This window comes from Chiloscyllium plagiosum, unplaced genomic scaffold (assembly GCF_037043375.1).
Source record: "Chiloscyllium plagiosum isolate Xiang-an unplaced genomic scaffold, Cpla_swu_hap1 HiC_scaffold_2, whole genome shotgun sequence".
In the NCBI taxonomy this organism is placed as follows: domain Eukaryota; kingdom Metazoa; phylum Chordata; class Chondrichthyes; order Orectolobiformes; family Hemiscylliidae; genus Chiloscyllium; species Chiloscyllium plagiosum.
The window spans coordinates 75,618,030-75,642,198 of record NW_028270140.1 but is presented as its reverse complement, the minus strand read 5'-3'; the positions used below and the strand labels follow the sequence as shown (position 1 = coordinate 75,642,198).

The window sequence follows — 24,169 nt, the reverse complement described above, 5'->3', positions numbered from 1 at the left end:
TGGAGGAATGTAATATTCAGCAGACAGCCTACCTGACAAATGCCACTCCTGCCACCATTTCACTATTCCCAGTAGGAATGGTGTCAGTAGAAGCAATTGGTGCCCACTACTGGATCTCCAACTGACTACTGCTGAGACTGGGAGAAAGTGAGGACTGCAGATGCTGGAGAGTCAGAATCAAAAAATGTGGCACTGCATAAAAGCACAGCAGGTCATGCAGCATCCAAGGAGCAGGAGAATCAATGTTTCCGGTATAAGCCCTACTGCTGAGACTGGTCAGAGCAGGCATCCCAATGGATTGTCTGATGTGGGTTATTCATGGGTTTGGGGAGCAGTCAGTCGTCACTGGACACTTTGAGAACTCAGTGGAACCATTCCTATCACTACATCTTCATTCTCTCATCATCTCCAGAACCTGCTCTCATTTATAGAGTCATGGAGTCATACAACATGGAAGCAGACCATTCAGTCCAATCAGTCCATGCTGACCATAATCCCAAACTAAACTAGTCCCACCTGCCTGCGCTTGGCCCATATATTTCTTATTCATGTAATAACTAAGAAATCTAAAAATAAATTAGAAATAAGCCTGTAATCTCAGGAGCAGCTGCAAAATCCACACTACTCTCAATCCAGCATTTCAGATTTCCATGATATCTTTCCTTACAAGCAGTATGAGATACATTCGTCCTTCCACAAGCTCCCTATCCATCATCTAAGACCCTATACTCTCCTTCCTTCTGAAAAGGCAATTTGTGTGTGCTTCTACGTCAGAGAGACTTTTATCATTGGTGCCCTGGTCATTAATTGCCCCTTCATATATTGTCTTACAATCACAATTCAGTCTCCCCTACCATAGAGAGACTTGCAATTTGATCAGTTTCCAAGCATCACCCCAAGTTTGCATTTGCTTGTTGCTTTAATTCTCTATCCCACTTCAAGTCTGGCACTCAGTCTCCTACATTGTTCCAAAGAATCACAGAATTGTGGCATGGTGGCATCAAACCGGAGGTGGTGGAAATGCTGGAGATGATCCAATGAGTACAGAGGTGAAAGAGTAAAGTGTTCAGAGAGGAGGGCCTGTATCCCAATCTGTAAGGTAAAAACAATGACTGCAGATGCTGGAAACCAGATTCTGGATTAGTGGTGCTGGAAGAGCACAGCAGTTCAGGCAGCATCCAAGGAGCAGCAAAATCGACGTTTCGGGCAAAAACCCTTCATCAGGAATAAAACCTTTTATTCCTGATGAAGGGCTTTTGCCCAAAACGACGATTTCGCTGCTCCTTGGATGCTGCCTGAACTGCTGTGCTCTTCCAGCACCACTAATCCAGAATCCCAATCTGTAAGTGACAGGAGAAAATTAGACTGTTTGAGTAGGAAATAGAACATTCATGTTCAATGGCAACTTAACCACGCCAGAACATTATCCTCAGTGAGATAAAAGGTAAACAAGTTGGAAACATCATTATTGGATTTAGCATCATCAGAATAGTGCGACAAAAATGGGATTGAAATAAAGTCCTGACAGTAAGTGAAAACGGAGTAAGTGTCTTCAAGATAGATATGGGCATCAACGGTTTATATTATACTGGTAGGCAACATTTCCCCAGAAATTGAGGAAGTCATGGGAAGGAAAACTTAAAATCAGAGCTGGATTATTTGAAGGTGAAGAAAGAGTGGATGCTTATGCCATGCTTCAGTATAAACATCAACACAAAATGTCAGGGAAAAGGGCTGAATAAGACAGGAACAATAATGTTTCCTCAAAAGTATGTGTGGGGTGCATACACATTCCTATAAGAATGCCTTTTATTTGAAGGAAAGGAGAGGAATTAATGGAAAAGTTGATTATTATAAGGACAAGTTCAGCCAGACAGTCGAGGATTGTGTTAAATGTGAATTCAATGGGCTTCCATTCAAGGAAGTTTACACAATGAATTGCTTCTAAACTACATCAGTATCAATGTTTACACACTTAATTAACAAAGCTATCAGGAACTCTTCCTCAAAAGGCAGTGGATGCAGAACTTCTGAATATTTTTAAGGCACAGATAGATAGATTCAAAATAAACAGTGGAGTGAAAGGCTTTTGGGGTGGTCACGAATCTGAATTTGAGTTTACAATCAGATCAGCCGTGAGTTGTTGAATGAAAGAGCCAATAGACCTATTCCTGCTTCTAATTTGTATGCTTGCATTTGTTAATGCGTTTGTTTCCTCCTCAGGCTCTTTGACAATGAACACTGTGTCATGCACTGCCCCCCAGGTAAATTTGGCATGTATGGACAGTGTTACCCATGTCATCACACTTGTAAGGAATGTACAGGAGGTGAACCTACTGACTGCACATCATGTGATAAAGGTAAGACCATAGAAAATGCAAAAATAACTCACTATTAGCCTTTCTTTCCTCACATATACCTATTGTTAACATCAACAGCAACGATACAATGAATAAATAATTTATGGCAGATACATTAGATCAAGAAATTAGTTGTACACGCAACCAAAACTTGGTGGTAAATTATTACTGTATTTCAAATGATTGATTAAAACTATTAGTTTCTCCTTGGGACCAGGGAATCTCATTCTTGCATTCTGCTGATTAATTTAGAATTTGGATGGTCCCTACAGGGTACCTCAGTGCTTACACGGACATGTACAATTACCTCCCATGCAATAAAGATGCACAGCACAGAAGCAGACCCTTTGGTCAAACTCATTCACTCGACTAAATATCCCAAATTAATCTAGTTCCATCTCCTTCTAAACCCTTCCCTTTCATATACTCATCCAGATGCCTTTTAAATTTTGTAGTTGTACCAGCCTCCACTACTTCCTCCAGCAGCTTATACCATACATGCACCATCCTCTCATGAAAAAGTTGTCCCTTAGATACCTCTTAAATCTTTCCCCTCTCACCCTAAACCTATGCCCTCTAGTTTTGGACTCCCTCAACCCTAGAGAAAAAAACCTTGACTATTCACCCTATCCATGCCCCTCATGAACCTCTATAAAGTCACCCCTCAGCCTTCAATGCTCCAGGGAAAATAGCCCCAGCCTCTTCAGCCTCTCTCTATAGCTCAAACCCTCCAACCCTGGCAACATCCTTGTAAATCGTTTCTGAACCCTTTCAAATTTCACAATGTCCTTCCTGTAGCAGGGAGCCCAGAATTGCATGCAGTATTCCAAGGTGATCGAACCAATGTCAGCCGCAACATGACTTTCCAACTCCTATACTCATTGCACTGACCAATAAAGGCAAGCAAATCAAATGTCTTCTTCACTGTCCCATCTACCTGCAACTTCACTTTATGGAACCATGAACCTGATTGATGACCTTTCCCAAATGTTGATTTATTTTACATGGCTTAAAGGAAAGAGTACAAACTTGGAGTGTAACGTATAACTGGTAGTACCCATCATATAAAAAAATTCAATGCATCCATGCTATCACAAACCTCTTTTAGTTGATAGCTTCATCCTAACTGTGAAAATTCCATTGAAATCACAATTGTATGAACAAAAGTTTGTTTCTATAAAGATTTGGACACATTTCCGTGTCATAACATTAAACCATGGTATTTATTTTCCTTTATAGTAAGAGGATTCTGGGTAAGGAAAGAGGATTCTGGTAATCCAAGATGGAGGATGGGTAAAATTGCATCTGTAACAGCTGTTCTTTTTGAGGAAATTTCAGTGTTGGAGCTGATTTCCTTGAATTTTGAAGCAGTAATTACTGCTTTATAAGGTGTAGCATTCTTTTAGAACTTTAAAAAAAGGAGCAAGAGAAACAAAGCAGATATCATGCGGGAGGTGAAAAACAGAGAAGTAAACCTGCACAGCTGTGTGACCCAGCAATGAACCTTCACTGCTGACTGCCTCAGCTGTTTAGTTTCAAATATCTTTGGACATTGGAATTTGTTCTATGAAAAGTAAACAAACAGTGAAATTCACAGCTGACCTTGGAGAAACCTATGTGAGGAGCTCATAGCAGGGGAGCAGCTAAGTGGTTTATTTTTAAAAGTGTAATGTTACTATGTTAGAGTCTGAGTCCTACAGCATGGAGACAGGCCCATTGGCCCAAACTGGTCCATGTTGACCAAAATGTCCATCTACGCTAACTCCAATTCCCTGCACTTGGCCCATATCCTTCTAATTCTTGTATTTGTCCAAATGCCTTTTAAATGGTGTTAATGTATCTGCCTCAACCACTTCCGCTGGAAGCTTATTCCATTTGCATACCACTCTGTGTAAAAAAAGTTGCCCCTCAGAGTTCCCTTTTAGTTTTTTCCCCTCTAACCTTAAACTGATGCCCTCTAGTCCTTGATTCCCCAACCCTGGGAAAAAGACTGGAACTAACTTTCCAGAGCAGCCTACCATGTGGAACTTTACCAAAATCCTTACTGATATCTATTTAGACTAAATCTACTACTCTGACCTTATCAACCTTCCTAGTCACGTCATCAAAGAACTCGAACAAGTTTGTGAGACATGGTCTCCCACTCACAAAGCCATGTAGACTACTCCCAATGAAACCCTGTCTTTCCAAATGCATGTACATCTTCTCCATCAGAATTTTCTTAAGTAATATACCCACCACAGATGTTAAGATCTTCTTTGCAGTCCTTCTTGAATAATGGCACAACATTTGCTACCATCCATTCTTCCAGGGCCTCACCCATGGCTAGTGATGATGCAAAAATATCAGCTAGGGCCCCCGCAATTTCTTCTCTAACCTCTTGCAGTATTCTAGGCTCTATCTGGTCAGGACCAGGAGATTTATCCACCTTCATACATTCTAATACATCCAACACCTTCTCTACTGTGCAGTGGACTGTCCCCAAGGAATCACCACTAACTTCCCTAAGTTCCCAAGTCTTCATGTCTTTCTATATGGCAAACACAGGGGAGAAATATTCATTGAAAACCTTGCCCATCTCCTGCGGTTCTACACATACATGTCCACTTTAGTCCCTGTAGGGCCTTATTCTCTCCCTAGTTATTATTTTTCCTGGAAATATACTTAAAGTACCTCTTTGGATTCACCCTAATCTTCTCAGCCAAGGCTATCTCAATCCCCCTATTTGCCTGCCTGATTTCTTTCTTCAGTAAATTCCTGGATTCCCTCTATACCTACAGGGATTCCCTTGATCCCAGTTGCCTGCACCTGAGCCACCCCTCCTTTTTTTTTCTGGTCAAAGCCTCAATATCCCTTGTCATCCAGGGTTCCCTATTCCTGCCAACTTTGCCCATCACTCTCATACGAACATATAGATGTTGAAATCTAGCTATGTATTTTAACGGCCTCCCACTTGCCAGAGGTCCCTTTGCCTGTAAACAAACTGCTCTAATCAATCCCTGCAAGCTCCTATCGAATTCCATCAAAATTCACCTTGCCCCAATTTAGAACTTGAACCTGTGGACCACTTTTGTCCCTCTCCATAACTATTTTAAAATTAATAGAACTATGGTCACTGGTCCCAAAGTGCTCCCCAGTGTCACCTCCTTCACCTGTCCTGCTCTATTTCCCAAGAGTAGGTTGAGTTTTTCCCAAGTAGCAGCCTCTGTATACTGCTTCAGGAAACCTTCCCTAACGCACTTAACAAATTCCACCCCACCTAAGCCCTTAACACTCTGGCAATCCCAGTGTATGTTAGGAAAATGAAAATCCCCTACTATGACAACTCTATTGTTCCTGCAAGTCTCCCCAATCTCTCTGCATATTTGTTCCTCCAATTCCCATTGACTATTTGAGGCTCTATAGTCCAACCCCAATAACATCACTATCCCCTTCTTATTTCTTAGCTCCACTCACAAAGCCTCACGGGATAATCCTTCAGTTATTTCATCTCTGATTACTGCTGTGATACTCACCTTAATTAAAAATGCACTCCCCTCCCCTCCTTCCACCCTCTCGGTCCTGCCTGAAGCACCTGTACCCTGGCACATTCAGCTGCCAGTCTTGTCCCTCCCTTAGCAATGTTTCTGTAATGGCTATAATATCCCAGTCCCACTTACCTATCTATGCCCTGAGTTTATTGGCCTTACTTGTTTGCCCTCTTGCATTGGAACTAATGCAATTTATTTCTTATTTGTAAATCTACAATAGCGTGTAGAGTTGGGTTATTTTTAGATTAAATGTATTATTGAGATCTGTCTCTTGATTAGCCTTTAAAAATATAGGTACTAAGTTAGCCTGGAGTAGTTTTTTTAGTGCAGTAAGACTGGGCTATTTTCTGGATCTGTAGATTGTTAAAGCACAAAGATGGCATTTAGTAGAACAATATGCTCTTCCTGTCAGATGTGAGAGGTTAGGGAGAACTTCAATGTTACTGATGATTAAGTCTGCAGGAAGTGTGTTTGGTTGTGAATCCTAGCTGATTGTATGGATTGGTTATAACAGCAGTTAGAGGCAATGAGGAATTTATAGGAGGTGGTGGAGGGGATGCACATGATGGATGGTAGTTTCAGGAAGGGAGAAAAACCACAGATACAGTCAGGTAGATGGGTTACCTCCATGAAAGGTAAGAGGTAGGCAGATAATGCAGGAGTCTCCTGTGGTCCATTCCCACCTCAAGCAAGTATGCTGTTATGAAAATGTAGGGGTTATGGAGTCTCAGGGGAATGTAACACTGACAACAAAGTTTCTGGCACTGAGACTGGCTTTAATGTAATGAAGGGTAAGTCGGGTTCCAAGTGATCAATTGTGATAGGGCACTCTCTAGTCAAAGACATAGACAGACATTTCTGTGGTCAACAACGAGACATCGGAATGGTGTGTTGCCTTCCTGGTGCCAGGATCAAGGACACGTCAGAGAGAGTGTAGAAAATTCTTAAAGGGGAGAAGGAACAACAGGAGGTCAGTGTACATATTTGATCTAATGACATAGGATGACAAAAGAACGAGGTGCTGAAGAGAGAATACAGGAAATTGGGCAGGAAGCTAAAAGGTAAGTCCTTGAGGGGAGTAGTATTAATCCCAGTGTCAAGAGCTAGTGAGGGTAGGAATAGGAGGATAGAGCAGCTGACTGTGTGCTTGAGGAGCTGATGTAGGGGAGAAGGGTTCACATTTTTGGATCATTGGAATCTCTTCTGGGGTAGAAGTGACCTGTATAAAAAAAGACTGATTGCACTTGAATTGGAAGGGGGCAAGGTGGAGAGATTTGCGAGAGCTGTTCATGAGGATTTAACCTATTAAAGTGGGACCCAGTGAGATAGTGAGGAAAGAGATCAGTCTGAGGTTGGTTCAGTTGGGAAAAGGAATGTGTCAAACAGTCAAGGCAGACAGGAACAAAGCAGAGAATGAGGTAGGACTGATAAATTAAACTACATTTATTTCAATTCGAGAGGCCTGGCAGGTAAGGCAGATGAACTCAGAGCATAGTTGGAAAGATGAGACTGGGATATCATAGCAATTACAGAAATGTGACTCAGGGAGGGGCAGAGCTGGCAACTTAATCTTCCAGGGTATAGATGCTATAGAAAGAAAGGGAGGCAAGAGAAGAGGAGGAGTGGCATTTTTGATTAGGGATAACTCTATGGCTGTACTCAGGGAGTTAATTTCTGGGAGTACATTCAGGGAAGTTATTTGGATGGAACTGAGAAATAAGAAAGGGATGATCAGCTTAATGGGATTGTACTATAGAACCCCCCCAATAGTCATAGGATCATAGAGCTGTATAGCTAGAAACAGGCCCTTCAGTCCAACCAAATATCCTAACTTAATCTAGCCCCATTTGCTAGCATTTGGCCCATATCCCTTGAAAACCCTTCCTATTCATTTACATGTATTTGGAAAGACAAGGGCTGATTAAGGATAGTCAATATGGCTTTGTGCACAGGAAATGCTTTTTTTGAAGAAGTAATAAAGAGGATTGATGAAGGCAGAGTGATGGACATGATCTATATGGACTTCAGTAAGGCGTTTGACATGGTGGATTGGTTAGCAAGGTTTGATTACATGGAATAGAGGGAGAACTAGCCATTTGGATATAGGAGAGTCCAAAACTAGGTTTAAGGTGAGAGGGGAAAGATTTAAAAGGGACCTGAGGTGGCAACCTTTTAAGTCAGAGGGTGGTGTGTATATGGAATGAGCTGCCAGAAGAAATGGTGGAGGCTGGAGCAATTACAACATTTAAAAGGCATCTGGATGGGTATATGAATAGAAATAGTTTAGAGGTTTATTGGCCAAATGATGGCAAATGGGAATAGATTAATTTCAGATATCTGATGGACATAGATGAGTTATACCGAAGGGTCTGTTACATGCTGTACAGCTCTATGACTGCATTTATCAAACGTGGGTGTCAATAGCTGGCCAACATTGATTATCCATCTCTAACAGTTCTGGAGAAGTTGGTGGTGAGTTGCCTTTTTGAACTAGTGCAGGATGTAAGGACAGCCACAGTGAAATTTTGAAGGGAATGCTAGGCTTTTAATCCAGTGACCATGAAGGACTGGTGATGTAATGCCAATGTAACTGGATGATGTGTGGCTTGGAGAGAAACCTCCGTGTTCCCATGTATCTGCTGTCTTTGTCCTTCAAAGTAGTAGAGGTTGTGGCTTTGAATGGTGTTCAGAGAAACCTTGTAGTGCATATCTCTGGTACAGTTGAAATCAGCACATAATTAGTGACCAGATATAGCAATTACATGAAAGGCAAAGGTAAAATATAGCTTGTGTGCAGTTCACCACAGGGTTTGATGTCAAACTGTACTGTTTAGCTCCAAATGAGGACAGATAGATTGGCACACAAGAAAAAATTGCATGGGCTTGCTGAGCTCATTAACTGCCCTGTCAGAATGCTCCAGTCCCTTTGCCATCCTTACAAAGGTGTAGCAACACTCTCTAGCCAATGTACCAAAACATCTTCAAAAATATTCCTGAAGACATTCAGTGATTTTCTAATAGAAAAATGTTCCAAACAATCTTAATTATTTGCTTATGTTATATACATTGATTTAACATGCTGACTATCAACCTGACTGCTTTTCCAACTAATTGTTGACTGAATGGACAAAGGAGATGGAGACCTCTTATACTATAGCATCACATGTTCTCCTTGATCTAGTTGCCTGAAAAACATGTTATCTTTCTAAGACTTGCAAAATTAGACAACAGCCGTGACTTGCATTGTCCAATTTTGCTATACTGGCTGGTTAGGCAAAGTAATGTCAGGGTAGTATGGTTTCCACATGTTTGTGCACATGTAAGGGATGCAACAGCATATCCCTGCAAATTAACGGAAGCCTGTGCACTTCTGTTAAAAGTTACAATAAATCATTTTGCACCCTGTGTGTGATTACTGATGAGTCATTTGAAAAGACATGTTAGCAACATGAAGCTACCATCAAATTTTGGTTCATAACTTAAAGACAGTATTATTCATGCTAATTCTGACTCAAGGATGTGCCTTTCACATTTTCTGTATCTTCACAGATAAATTTGGGAATAATCTGTACTTTTTCAAAGGTGAATGCAGAGAGGATTGTCCTGCATTTCACCACCCTGCTGCTGATAATGTCTGCAGTCCATGTTCCAGGAACTGTGAAGTATGCATTGATAGTAAACACTGTGTAAAGTGTTCCTCAGGCTATTACCCTGACTCTGACGGATGCCAACAGCTAAACTGTGGAGGAGGTAAGATGGAATCATCATCTTCATTTATTGGATGGTTTTAAAGCTCTGTCCTAATAGATAAATTGAAGGACTAAATAAACACATCAATTGGAACTCCAAAGACAGGTTGGTTTATGGAATGTATATTACGCTTCAGTATGTGAATAAAATCGAACCTGAAAATATCATCTGTTTCTGTGCTACCAAGATAGCAAACATGTATTCGTATCATGTTTTAAAAATTCACTCATAAGATGTGGGCATTATTGGCAGAGCCAACATTTATTACCCATCCCCTGAGAAGGCAGTGAACTGAATCCTTGAACTATGGCAGTTCATTTATTGTAGATGAACCCATAATGCTTTTTGGGAGGGAATTATTCATGTGGAGCTTTTAATTATTTTATAAGGTAATAGTGACTTAGATGAAAGTATGTCTCGCATCTAAGAATGATTGGAGTGGGAACTGAGGAGCATAGATAAGGTGAATAGCCAAGGTCTTGTTCTCAGGATAGGGGAATCCAAAACTAGAGTGCATGGGTTTAAGGTGAGAGGGGTAAGTTTTAAAAGGGACCCGAGGGACAACTCTTTCACATGGAGAGTGATGCGTACATGGAACGAGTGGCCAGAGGAAGTGGTAGAGGCGAGTACAATTACAACATTTTAAAGACATTTGGACAGATAGCTGGATAGGGAAGGTTGAGAGGGATATGTGCCAAATGTAGGCAAATAGAACTAGTTCAGTTAAGGAAACCTGCTTGGCATAGATGAGTTGGGGAGAAAGTGAGGGCTGCAAATGCTGGAGATCAGAGCTGAAAATGTGTTGCTGGAAAAGCGCAGCAGGTCAGGCAGCATCCAGGGAACAGGAGAATCGACGTTTTGGGCATAAGCCCTCCTTCAGGAATAGATGAGTTGGGCCAAAAGGTCTGTTTCTGTACTTTATGACTCTAAATTTACTAAGCATCACCCTTGTGTCAAAACTAATGATAGTCATGAATCAACATCTGTAAAGACATGAATAAAAAATTCTTTACTAACCTTAGTGACTCTCAGTTAGGCAAGCAAGGGATTTTGTCATCATAAAACAAAAAAAGGGTTCCATCTTTTCACCTCTACAACTACCTTTCCTTATCCTACTGCAGTGCGTACATATGTAGACATCTGATGAGGAGAGGACTAGATATAGCAGTGATTCACCATTGAATAATCAATTAGCACTTATTGTTAGACCTAAATGTTACTTTGATGATGTAGTACACTTAGACTTCTATCAAGCACCTACAGAACCAAGCATTTGGAATGGGGAACTTTGTGTGTTCGAAGTAATTTTTAAAGGATGTCACCTGCTTACCTATTTGCACTGATACCCACTTCTATAGGGTCTTAATTAACAATAGCTTCATAACATGCTCCAAATGTACTTGTGACCTGACTCCTAACTGTCTTCACTAAGGGTTTAATAGCTTAATGTTGCATTGAATGTACTTAAATGAACTCATGCATGCAATTAATTTAGTTCTCCTTCACATCTTAAGCTACATATTAAAATTAGCAAAACAGAGTTCTAATCCTTTTTTTTGATAGACCATAAAAATAAACAGCAAAATTTGCTGACACCTTAAAGAACAGGAACCTAGAAAAGTATGGAATTCATGCTTTATGAAGGGTAGCTATCTATATGTGTTTGCATACCTTACATTGTGCAAACCCCGCATATTATGAATGTATGAACCATTTAGGAGGACATGGCTCAGTAAATAGGTTTACATTTTTCTGAGAATAAACAAAGATGATCAGGTAAGGGCAGCTATAAAAGATGGATTATCAGTTATCCCAGGATTTTCATCCTTAAAAGGCTCATTCTGTTCCCTGTCTCTATCTAACTGCTGCTGAAACACTCACCCATGTTTTTCTTACTTTCAGAGTTGACAATCCATTGCTCTTCTGGTAAGCCTCTTATCTTCCACCTTTCCTAAACTTGAGTTCAAATAATTAAGCTGCAAGCTTTCACCAAGTCCAGTTCACCTCTCTGCACTTCGGCTTACATTGACCCTCAGTCCCTGAATGATTTCACTTTAAAATTCTCATCGTCATCATGTTCAAATGCCTCATGGCCTTACTTCCCTTTCTATAATCCTTTTCAGCCCAAGAACATTTTAAGAGCTTTAGTTTTCCACTGATTCTAACCTTAAGCATGTCAAATAATATATCTCAGGATAATTTAATAAGGAATCACATTGAAAAGGAAATGGAAAATTATAACAGGGCCGTGGGAAGAAGGCAGGGAATAACATTAGGTAATTTACTCCTATGAACAGCTAGCACAGACAAAAAGGGATAAATGGCCTTTTTCATGGTGTAACAATTCTGTAATTACTGTTTTTTTCAATGATTTTTAACCTTTGGCTAAGAAAGCGGGAATATAAATGTAACATCTTCCCTCATTTGGTCCCATCCGGTCAACATTGAGTGTAATCTTGCCTTTGCCTTAGCTCTGTCATGTCCGTAATGAGTTCAGTCCCAAAATCTGCTAAAGCTCAGACATGTCAACATTCAAATTTAGAATTGGCAATTCATATGTCCAAAGTCAATCTGAAAGTAACACTGAAAAGAATGCAATTTGTCAGACTAATTTAAAATTAAAACTGTAGAAACTCTCATTTGTATTACAATTTATATCTTATGCTTATATTGCTATTAAATTTGCACTTACAATCCACAGGTGAAATTGAAGATCTTGACAATGAAGATTGTGTGCAGTGTGCAGAAGGATGTGAGAAATGCACATTAGGTAAGCTGTTATATTTAACTGCATGAAATCCACAATAAGATTGGCCATTTGGGCCAGGCAATCTAGTTGACATTTATTCTCTAAGTAAGCAGTCCTCTTCATCCTAAATAAGTACACCATTGTCACATCAATTTAACTGATCCATCCATTAGCCTTCAACAGCTTTTTGTTCAACCTGTAGAATTCCTATTCAATACAACATGTTTATTAGCCTGTGTATTCAAAAGGAAGCACTCAGATGGCTAGCCTGTATTTTCTTTTAGCACCTGCATTAACAGGAGAGTTGCAGATTGGTGATTTTAAACTGATTAGAATCTATCTGAAATCCTGGTCAAAATGAAGGTTGCAGTTCTTTACTCTTTCTGGTGGTCATAGCTATTGCTGAGGATGGATTCCGCAGAGTTGTAGAGGTTTACAGCTTGGAAACAGGCCCTTCGGCCCAATTTGTCCATGCCGCCCAGTTTTCACAATTAATCTAGTCCCATTTATCTGTAATTTGGTCCATGTCCTTCCATACCTATTCCATCCAAGTACCTGTCCAATTGTTTCTTAAATGACAGAATTGTACTCACCTCCACTAATACTTCTGTTAACCCATTCTAGACACTCACCACCCTCTGTGTGAAAATTCTTCCCCTCTGGACTTGATTGTATCTCTCCCCTCTCACCTTAAACCTGTGCCTTTTAGTTTTAGACTCTCCTATGGTGGGGAAAAGCTATTGCTATCTACCTTATCAATGCCTCTCATGATTTTCTAGACCTCTATAAGGTCACCCTTGAGTCTCTTATGCTCCAGGGAAAAAATAGTCCCAGCCTGTCCAGCCTACTTACAACTCAAACCTTCCTGCGAAGATAGTATTCTCGTAAACCTTTTCTGCATTCTTTCTGGTTTAATAATATCCTTTCTATAGTCGAGCAATCAGAACTGTACACAGTACTCCAAATGTGTCTTTTTACCCAATATCTTTTACAGCTGCAATAAGACATCTCAATTCATGTACTCTATATTCTAATCAATGAAGGCAAGCATGCTGAAAGCCTTTTTCATCAGTCTGTCTACCTGTGACTCCACTTTCAAGGAGCTATGCACCGGATCATTGACTGTGTAAGTCTTGCCCTAGTCTGACCTACCAAACCATGTATTTATCTAAATTAGACTCCAACTGCCATTCCTCAGTCCATTGGCCTAGTTGGTCACGATCCTGCTGCATTCCCAGATAACTTTCAGATATCAGCTTCCAGTAACCAAGTGCCCTCTTTGAAACATGTACAGTGAGAGTTAGGCTATTTGCACATTTACAGGTATCATAGCTCTGATACCTGAGCTTAATCTTGTTCTTGCTTGACACCTACTCTTACACTTCATAGCAGAGGTTACTGGACAGAGAAAAGAAGCAACTATCATAACTGAAATTTTAGCTCCTCTAGAATATAAAGGACTAAGAGCATTTTGTAGATGATCTGATACTTGGAAGCAGTGTGAACTGTAAGAAAAATAGTGTAAAGCTTCAAAAGGAATAATCACAAGTTGGTGGCATGGGCAGATAATGTATATTCAGTTTGGGAGAATGAATGCTGAAAAACAATATAAAATAAAGGCTACAAATATAAAGGGGATGCAAGAGTACAGGAGTCTGAGTTTTTATGTGCATAAGGTAGCAAGACAGATTGAAAGTATCAATAGTCCAGTGCATAGCTCTTTGAAAGTGGAGTCACAGGTAGACAGACTGTTGGAGAAGGCTTTCAGCATGCTTGCCATCATTGATTAGAATATAGAGTACACGAGTTGAGATGTGAGTATAGTGAGTCATGAGCTCATTAAGCATACAATATTCTAAACTTTATTAAAAGAGGCATAGAGTACAATATCAAAGAGGTTATGGATAAAACACTGTCCAAAAGTCCTTGTGGTGAGACAGTCATTTCAGTGGTGTAGATTAGAGTTGGGCATCAGGGCTGTGGTGGAGGTAGGTTCAATCAGCTTAATTAAGAGGGAATTGGATTATTATCTGAAAAGAAAGAATGTACAAGGTTTACAGGGAGAAGGAAAGCGAACAGCACTAAAGTAAATTGTTCATTTGGAGAGTCTGTGTATGCTCAACAGGCCAAATGGCCTCCTCCTATGCTGAAATTATTCTGTTGTTTTGATGTCCTCGCACACCTAATTGAGAACACCAAGTTCAGCACGTTCCTAATCTGTATAGCTAAGTGTCACTGTGAAGGTCCGTGGGACTGCTGCAAGAGTTTTGCTGCATGATTCTTTTTGTTGCAAACTGAATTGCCATAACACCACCCAAAACATTAATTGGGAGTGCACTTTCAGGAAATGCATCCTGGGAATTTTCACATCAGGATTTTTTACCCACTAAAACTGATTAACAGGAAATTGCAAGCTATATGTCTTTTATTTACTGAAATACATATCCTGGGGTAAAAATATATATTTTCTTTTTTGCGGGCTGTTCTTGAGATTTCCTAAAGGCAACATTTCGATTTGCAGGAACTGCTTCTTTGATTTTGGGTTTTATTTTCTTCATTCTGACTAATTCATTCATTGGTCTTGCTATCAGGTAGTGACAATGCCTTTGGATGTGCATGACATGTGGGTATTTTGGTTCAACAGAAGCAGAAATCAAATATTCTATCAATATTCTCAATGATTACCAATTCTCCATTAATGATAACCTTTGAAACATAGAAAATAGGAGCAGGAGTATGCCATTCAGTCCTTCAAGCTGGCTCTGCCATTCAAATATGATAAAGGTTGATCATCCAACTCAGTACCCTGTTCCTGCTTTGTCCATGAGTGCTTTGATCGTTTTAGCCCTCAGAGCTACATTGAACTCCTTCTTGAAAAGGATACAAAACACAAGGAAAAGATTAATTTCCTAGACACCACAGTACTTAGATTGGCACAGATAACAGGAATAAGTTAGGAATTTTTTTTTCAAAATTTCAGACATACACTTCAACACTAAATAACCCATCGCCCTAAACACAACTTTCACTAACAACAATGATCACAGCTATTGAATTTCCTTCACACATACCCAAAATTCTAACATTTTAACCATATGGTTACAACTCATAGAAACATATTTACCATAGATGGATCTGAATCGCAAATGTAAATTCATTACAACAGAAGACACTACATATTTTGAGTGTAGTGAGTCATGAAGTGATTAAGCTTCTTCCTCTTTTTTACATGTCTTGTAGCCTGCTCTTCTCACCTTATTCTACTTGCAACCTTCCTTCCCCCATCCCCTTACCACAAGCCTCTTACAGCCTCTTTCTCCCCTACATATCATTGCAACGTCTCCTCCCACTCCCCTCCTGCGTCACCCTACCATCTTCTCCAGGCAGATGCTGCTAGCATGGACCGAGCATACAGAACTTCCAACCTTGACAAAAGACCGCAATCCCAGCCAAAGGCAACTCTCAGCAGCTCGTTCGTCACTGCTCCCCTGGAAAAAAGATGCTCTCCCAGCAATCTCCACATTCCTCAATGCAAGCATTGACTTTCCAAACTGCTTCAATCACTAACTGTGCCTTTCCTGCATTTGTTGCTCACAAGCATGGAAGTAAACCAGTGCATGGTTGGAGTGGCAGCTCCTCACCATTTCCTTCCACTCCATTTATGGGGCAACTTCTTTTGGAATTCATTTTTGCCCTCGCAAATGAACTTTCAAAAGTGGATATACCCGCTGCCAACATTTATTTTTCATAGCATGAACCTTTTGCTATGCATATTAATATTTCATTACATTGTGATCAAAAGTAGGCATCATTTGTTTGTTTGGAACAAAAAGAAAACAGTGTAGGAGCTAGCTTATATTCAAATAGGTTCCATTATATAACGTTTGAGTAAAGGAAGACTTATATCTTTGTCAAGACCTCAGAGTTCCCTGAAATGCTCTACAACAAACAATTTTCTTTTATATTGTTGCAATGCAGGGAATGGCAAGAAGCATTTTCCATAAACAACAATGTGATGATGATCAATTGGTCTCAATTGTTGAGAGAAATTAATTATGGACAGGACACTGGACAGAATTCCTCTACTCTTCAAATTGGTGATCTAGGACTTTTAACATCCATTTGAGGGGTGGTGGGGCCAACCTTTAACTTCTTATGTAAAAGTCAAATATTAGTTCTCATAAATTTATCTTTAATTCAAAAATAGTTAAATAGCAAAGTAGCACATATTGTTAGGAGCATACAGATGCTTGAGCTCATTATCTAGGTTGACACTCCACTGTAGTACAAAGGAACTGTGGCATTGTCAGAAGTGTGGCTTTGTGATGAGATGTTAAAATGAAGGCTGTCTAACTCTTCCTTCAGTTTTTGAAACCTAAGCCAACCAATTGGACCATTTACGAATGTTGGGAATCACCTAATGCTGAAATCTCCAGGTGTTGGATGCCATCTAGTGGCAGAATATCACATCTTCAGGAAATATTAAGAAGAAAAGTGAAAAAGGCAACTAATCATCTGAACATTTAAAATAAAATACACAATGTGCAAGGGATAGACGTTTAGCATATGTAAAGAGAAAATGATGAGCTATTATCTTTCACCTCCTGTTTGCATAACTTTGCCTTAATATCTTAATATTCTGATAAAATAAAAACTGCAGTTTTCAAACATTGTTTCTCAAAAAATAACACACCTTTAATGGCTTAAATGATAACAAACTTCAGGGGAGATGTGAAATATGTTGTGCTTTTTGTTTTACCTCTTTTACGCTATTGCACAAAATCCGAATGTATCCCAATTTGCTTAGTGGCCTTGAGATTTGGTTCCAAAAACACACCCAGGAACATATGGGATATTTAAAAATCAATTACTGAGGAAAAGCAAAAAATCCTAATGAAGTGCAAAATTAAATTCTACATTCTGTTCCACAGTTTTTGTCATTCTAGAAATAAGGTTGGTGAAAATAAATAAAAGAATGAATATATTTATGTTTTAAAATTTATTATGACAAAAAGCAATAGAAAATGACATTAAGTATTTAGTTACTCTGTCTGTGAATATGGCACAGAATCATTATTGATTACTTGCTGCTGCCTGCACCTACATTAACTAATTCACTTGCAGTTTTACCTGGAGTCTAGTGGTAAACATGGCATAGAAACAAATTGGATCATAGGTATGGTACCATTAGAACTGTGAAATATGAATATGATTATTTTTCTTCAAAATCTACTTCTCAGTCCTTTCAGTTACACAGCTATGAAATTATTCTCAATTGCTGTTATCAGTGTGTCTGCAGTGTTTGGTTTGGCAGCCTTAGTAAAGTAGAACTCGAAAAGCATCCAATAAAAACAGAAAAGAGATCAGATTGAATTAATAGCTTTGACAATTTAAACTTTAAAAATAATCCAGTGAAGTTGTTGAAAGTGCTGGACATTCACTGGACATGATTAAATATCACAGATGATTTAAGAGTTACTTCTGGCTATCTTTACAGATTACAAATCAAGACTTTATCAATTTGATTTGATTTGGAGACATCGGTATTGGACTGGGGTGTACAAAGTTAAAAATCACACAACATCAGATTATAGTTCAACAGATTTATTTGGAAGCACTAGCTTTTTGAGCGCTGCTCCTTCATCAGGTGGTTGTGGAGAATAAGATTGTAAGACACAGAATTTATAGCAAAAGTTTACAGTGTGATGTAACTGAAATTATATATTGAAAGAGACTTAGATTGTTCGTTAAGCCTCTCATCTTTTAGAGTGACCATGTTGGTTTCAGTTCTTTCATACATAAATCACAAAATGTTTTTATAAAGTTACATTCTCAAGTGAACTTTAACAATCGGTGTCATGTCGGCTCAGATTTGATTTCTGTGTTAAAAAATAGTAAATTGACCAATAATTGATACAGTGTTAGGGCAATGGTCACAGCAATATTAAATTTCATTCAAAATCTACAGTCTGCATCTGAAACAATGAGAAAAGACCATTCTGTCCATTAATCACATCCTTTCCTCAAACAATTTTCTCTGCAATGAATATTACCCAATTGACGCAATCTGACTTTTATTTGGAATTTAAACCCCATCTCAGGACAGGTGGCGATCAGAGATACATGTTAAAAAAATTGTAAATGACGAATGTGCCTTTCATCATTTTTATCATCATGATTTGTGTGGTAAGTCTCTGTTCCATTCTCATCCTAATATTTAAGACAAACTTCCACAATATGGTTAGAAAGTTAATGCACATATAACACTTGCTGACCATTTTCCCAGGGCTTGAAACTTAACAGTGAAAATGGAAGCAGGAGCAGACCAGTGAAGTTGGTATTTCTTCTTTAGATTACTGCTTGTGAGCTAGGAGGAACAGGCAGACTGCATTCCTGGCCCCTCAAGAAAACTATCTTCTGCCACAATCAGCTGTCATTCCTCTCCAAATCCACTCTCACCACTTCCCAACATCTACCAAACCTTCTGATTGCTGATTTAAACCCATTGCTCTTCCCTGCCATCTTCTCTTACCTGCCCTCTTTTCTGATTGCCAACCCAACATCCTCTCTCATCCACTGCAGTTTCATCTGGATCCTCCTTGATCTGTGCTACAAGGATTTCTAGGTCCTGTAACAAACGTCCCTCCTCAACTCCAAATAAGTTTCCATTTCCCTCCCTGTGTGTTCCTCAAGGTGCTGCCTTCTCTCCAGAATGAAACCTGGGGGTTTGTTACCTTTGAGCAATTGCTATCTCTGATATTTTCACTTCCATCAGTATAGAAGCCATCATGTTCCACATGGACAAAACAAAATTCTCAGATGCTGGAAACCTGAAATACAAAAGAAAATGCTTGAAATAATCACTGAGCCTGGCAGCAAGTATGGAGTGAGAAATAGAGTGAATATTTGAGCTTTGTTACTCGCTATCAGAACTGGAAAAAGTTTGAAATGGTACACATTTTCTGCAAGTCACAGGATGGAGGAGGAAAAAGAATAAATGTTCCAGTGAAGAATGGGAGGCAGGAAATACTAATGGCAGTATTGGAGGAGTAGGGTCAAAAGGGAATAGTAAAGAATGAAGGGGTTGAAACTAGCACTGTGGATTATCCCTACAACCCAAGAACTGCAATTATTCAAGAAGCATCACTTTCTCCAAGGCAATAAGGGACAGGCAATAAATGCTGGCTGAGAGAGAACAGCCATGTTCTATGAATGAATACCAAAACATTAGTGTCAGAAAACAAAAATGAGAGCAAGAAAGAGATCAAAGTTTCAAAATGAAAGAAAAATGTAAGGGAAAATATTTTCTATTTTTGGAATCACTGTTGTATCCAAAGGGCTGTAAAATATGTAATCAAGAGATGCGCTGCTGTTTCGTAACCTTACATTTAGATTAGATTAGATTAGATTAGATTACTTACAGTGTGGAAACAGGCCCTTCGGCCCAACAAGTCCACACTGACCCGCCGAAGCGAAACCCACCCATACCCCGACATTTACCCCTTACCTAACAATACTGGCAATTTAGCATGGCCAATTCACCTGACCTGCACATCTTTGGACTGTGGGAGGAAACCGGAGCACCCGGAGGAAACCCACGCAGACACGGTGGCACAGTGGTTAGCACTGAACATTGCTGGAGGCCAAGGATAGCAAGGTCACTGTCAGAATAAGGTAGAGAACTAAACTGATTGCTGATGCTTGCCAACTGATAGTTTACAATAAGCCTTAATATACTTTTAGCTATCTCAGTTAACTACCTGCCCTGATAATCCCCCTCATTTCCAGGAAATGGCCCAAGGACAGCATAGTGTTTTCAAGCCAGTACACTGGCTAGCAGTGAGAATTTTCAAGCCCTCTTGTCTCCATGCTCATCTTCAGTAGGAGTTAAAAATCCCGCACCTAGATTTTCCATCTAGCAGGAATCTTTTCTCTCTTTGTACCATATTTGTGCCCCTAATAGCCAGAAAATTTTCATCCAATCCCACCCTTAACCTTCTAAACTTCAGGAAATACAAGTCCAATTTGTGTAATCTCTCTTTGAAATTTAATTCCAGAAGTTTTATATGTGTGTGGTGTACTTTCCCCAAGGTCAATCTACACCTCTTCAGATATGGTACCCATATCTATTTACAGTACTCCAAATGTGGAACAAACATAGCTTTGCATAGCAGTAAAACAATTTCAATGCTCTTGTATTCTATACAGGCCATCATTCCATTAGTCATTATGATTATTTTCTGTACCAGTCCAAAACATTAATGATCAATCATCCACAGTAGTCTATGTACTGCTCCAAATGGTGCTCCAAATCTTTTCGGCTTTCATAGTTTCTGATTTTTACCATTCAGAAAAGGTTTTGCTTAAAATTTTCAACATCAACATTATAAAAGCAGCCAGTGATTTTTAACAAATTGTTATTTGTGGGATCTTGCTGTGTACAAAGATTATTGCCACATTTCCTATATTACAATGATGACTACACTTCAGAAGTATTTCATTTCACAGCTGTAAAGCCCTTTCAAACGTCCATGGAAAGTGCTGTATAAATGCAAGTCTTTCTTTTTTGAGATCCAAAGTAAATGCCCTCATTTGCCTATATTTATATCTATTTGCCACAGTTTTGTCCATTCACTTAATTTGAAGTAGTAATATTTCTGAGAGCAGCTGAAATATTTCAGTGCTCAGTTATTCTATTTTTAATTATAATCTCCTCATCACATTTGTTAAGGGTAATTTTAAGTTAATATTTCCTGGTTTCTGTCTCATGCACATTTCTAAGACTGTACAACCAAGGAACAGAAGTAGGCCATTCAGCCCACCAATTCTTCTCCACCATTCCATAAGATCATGGCTGACCTGATAGTCCTCAACCCCACTTTCCTGCTGTTTCCCATAATTCCTGAATATCACTAATGACCTCACTTCATCAGTTCTCTGTGGTAAAGAATTAAATAAACAAGTCCACGAGAAAGAAAATTTCTCCTTATCTATGTCTAAATGTGTTCCCCCTTTTTCTGAGATTACACCCTCTGCTCTGGGACTTTCCCACAAGGGGAAACAACTTACCTTGCCAAGTCCTTTCAGGCCCAACCTAGTCAACCTCTCTTCATAAGGCAATTCTTCCATAGCTGGGACCAGCCTAATGAACCTTCTCTAGACTGCCTCCAATACCAGTATGTTATTCTTTAGAAAAGGGATCCAAAAATGTATTCACAGTATTCCAGCTATGGTCTGACCAGTGACTTGTACAGTTTTAACAAAACCTCCTTGTTTTTATATTTCATTCCCTTCGAAATAAAGGCCAACATTTCATTTGCCTTCTCTATTACCTGCTGAACTTGAATGCTAACTCTTTTGTGATTCATCTTTGAGAACTCCTCAATCCCTTTTTGCAGCCTTTCTCCATTTAACTAATATTCAGCTCATCTATTCTTCCTACCAAAATGCATAACCTCAAATTTCCTCACATTACATTCTATTTGCCAAGTTTTTGGCCACTCACTTAACTGTCTATATCCGTCTGCAAACTCTTTGTGTCATCTGCAAACTTGTCTAAAGTACTTTCATTTTCCTCATCCAACTCATTGATAGACAATTGTAAATAATCATGATCCCAGCACTGAACCCTGTGGCACTCCACTAGTTACACATTGCCAGCCTTTTCCTAAACTCTGTTTTCCAATAATTAGCCAATCCTCTATCCATGCTAATATACCACCTCCAACATCATTGGCTCTTATTAATTAGCTTAATGTGTGGCACCTTATCAAATGACTTTTGAAAATCTAAATATATTACATTCTTTGCTTCCCCTTTATCTATCCTGCTTGTTACCTCCTCAAACAGTTCTAATACAGTTGCCAGGAATGATTTTCCCTTCATAAATCCATGCTGACTCCGCTTAATTATATTGTGTATTTCTAAATGCTCTACTATTGCATCGTTTGTAACAGACTAACATTTTCCCAGTAATGTACGTTAAGCTAACTGGACTATAGTTATCCATTTTCCGGTTCTTTGCCTTTTTAAATAAATGTGTTATTTTCACATTTTTGAAATTCTCTGAGACTTCTGCAGAACCTAAGAATTCCTGCAAGGCTACTTTAATTTATCCTATATATCTGCAGCTACTTCCTTTAATATCGTAGAATACACCCTATCAGGTCTAGGGGACTTATTGGTCTTTAGCCCCATTAGTTTCACTATTTTGTCTTCTTGAGATAATTATTGTATTTATTTCCTATCCTTTTGCCCCTTAAATATTTTGTAATTTTGGTATGTTATTCATGATTCATACTGTGAAGTCTGATGCATACTATTTATTTAGCTCCTCTGCCATTTCCTGGTTCCCCATTATTATTTCCCCAGCCACATTCTCTCAGGGGTATATATTCACTTTGGCTTCTTTCTTCCTTTTCACACATTTAAAGATGCTCTTGCTGTCCATCTTAATTATGCAAGCTGGCCCTCAAACATTATTTTCTCTCTCCTTTTATTCTTCATCTTGGTTGTCTTTTGTTGATTTTAACAAATTCTAATGCTCCAATTTACCACTATTCTTTGCCGCATTGTGTGTTTCATCTTTCAATCTGATGCTGTCTTTAACATCCCTGGTTAGTCATAGTTGTCTTTTCCCCTTCCTATAATCCTTCTTTCTCATCTTTGCTGTGAACATGAGTTAGTTTCTTAAATGTCTGCCATTAATACTCAACTGTACATGCTGGTAAATACCTTCCCCAGATAACCCCAGCTAACATTGCCCTCATTCATTTTAATTTCCCTTATTTTAGCTTAGTGTAGTTGTTTCAAGCCCAAGTTCGTCCATTTCAAACTGAACGCAAAATTCTATCATGTTATGGTCACTGTTTCTGAGGAAATATGACATCTTTTTATTAAACCTACCATGTTATACATCACCAAAATCAAAATAGCCTGACCACTGATTCCCTCACCTTAACCTCCTTCCACCTATCGCATTCCCAACGCCCCTCCCCCAAGTCCCTCCTCCCTACCTTTTATCTTAGCCTGCTTGGCACACCCTCCTCATTCCTGAAGAAGGGCTTATGCCTGAAACGTCGATTCTCCTTCTCCTTTGATGCTGCCTGACCTGCTATGCTTTTCCAGCAATACATTTGTAAGCACCAATTGTTATAGAATCATATAGTCATAGCGATGTATAGCATGGTCCAACTCATTCATGCTGATGTGATATCCTAAATTAATCTAGTCCCATTTGCCAGCATTTGGTCCATATCCCTCTAAACCCTACCTATCCATACACCAATTCAGATGTCTTTTAAATGTTGTAATTGTACCATCTCCTCTGGCAACTCATTCCATTTGCAAACCATCCTCTGTGTAAAGAAGTTGCCCCTTAGGTCCGGTTTAAATCTTTCCCATCTCCTCTCAAACCTATGCCCTCTAGTTTTGGACTCCCCTACCTTGGGAAAAAGACCTTGCCATTCATGGTTTTATAAACCTCTATCAGGTCACCTCTCAGCCTCTGATATTCGAGGGAAAATAGCCCCAGCCTATTCAGCCTCTCTGTAGCTCTCTTCCCTGAACCCTGGCAACATCCTTGTAAATCTTTTCTGAATGTTTTCAAGTTTCACATCTTTTCTGTAGCAGGAGACCAAAATTGCACACAGTATTCCAAAAGTGGCCTAACAATGTCCTGTACAGTTATAAAATGACCTCCTAACTCCTAAGCTCAATGCACTGACCGATAAAGGCAAATGTACCAAACACATTCTTCAGGATCCTATCTACCTGCAACT

The 24,169-nt window shown here is 39.3% G+C and overlaps 1 protein-coding gene across 2 annotated transcripts in view; it reads left to right on the top strand.

Annotated features, from left to right (window-relative positions):
* The window catches only part of pcsk5b (proprotein convertase subtilisin/kexin type 5b), a 371,873-nt gene that overhangs the window by 288,374 nt on the left and 59,330 nt on the right, over positions 1–24,169 (top strand). For both annotated transcript variants that reach the window (XM_043712351.2, XM_043712341.2), the window contains exons 22-24: positions 2,224–2,360; positions 9,440–9,640; positions 12,342–12,410. In XM_043712351.2, the coding sequence (XP_043568286.1) occupies positions 2,224–2,360; positions 9,440–9,640; positions 12,342–12,410 (407 nt within the window). The remainder of the gene's footprint in view (positions 1–2,223; positions 2,361–9,439; positions 9,641–12,341; positions 12,411–24,169) is intronic.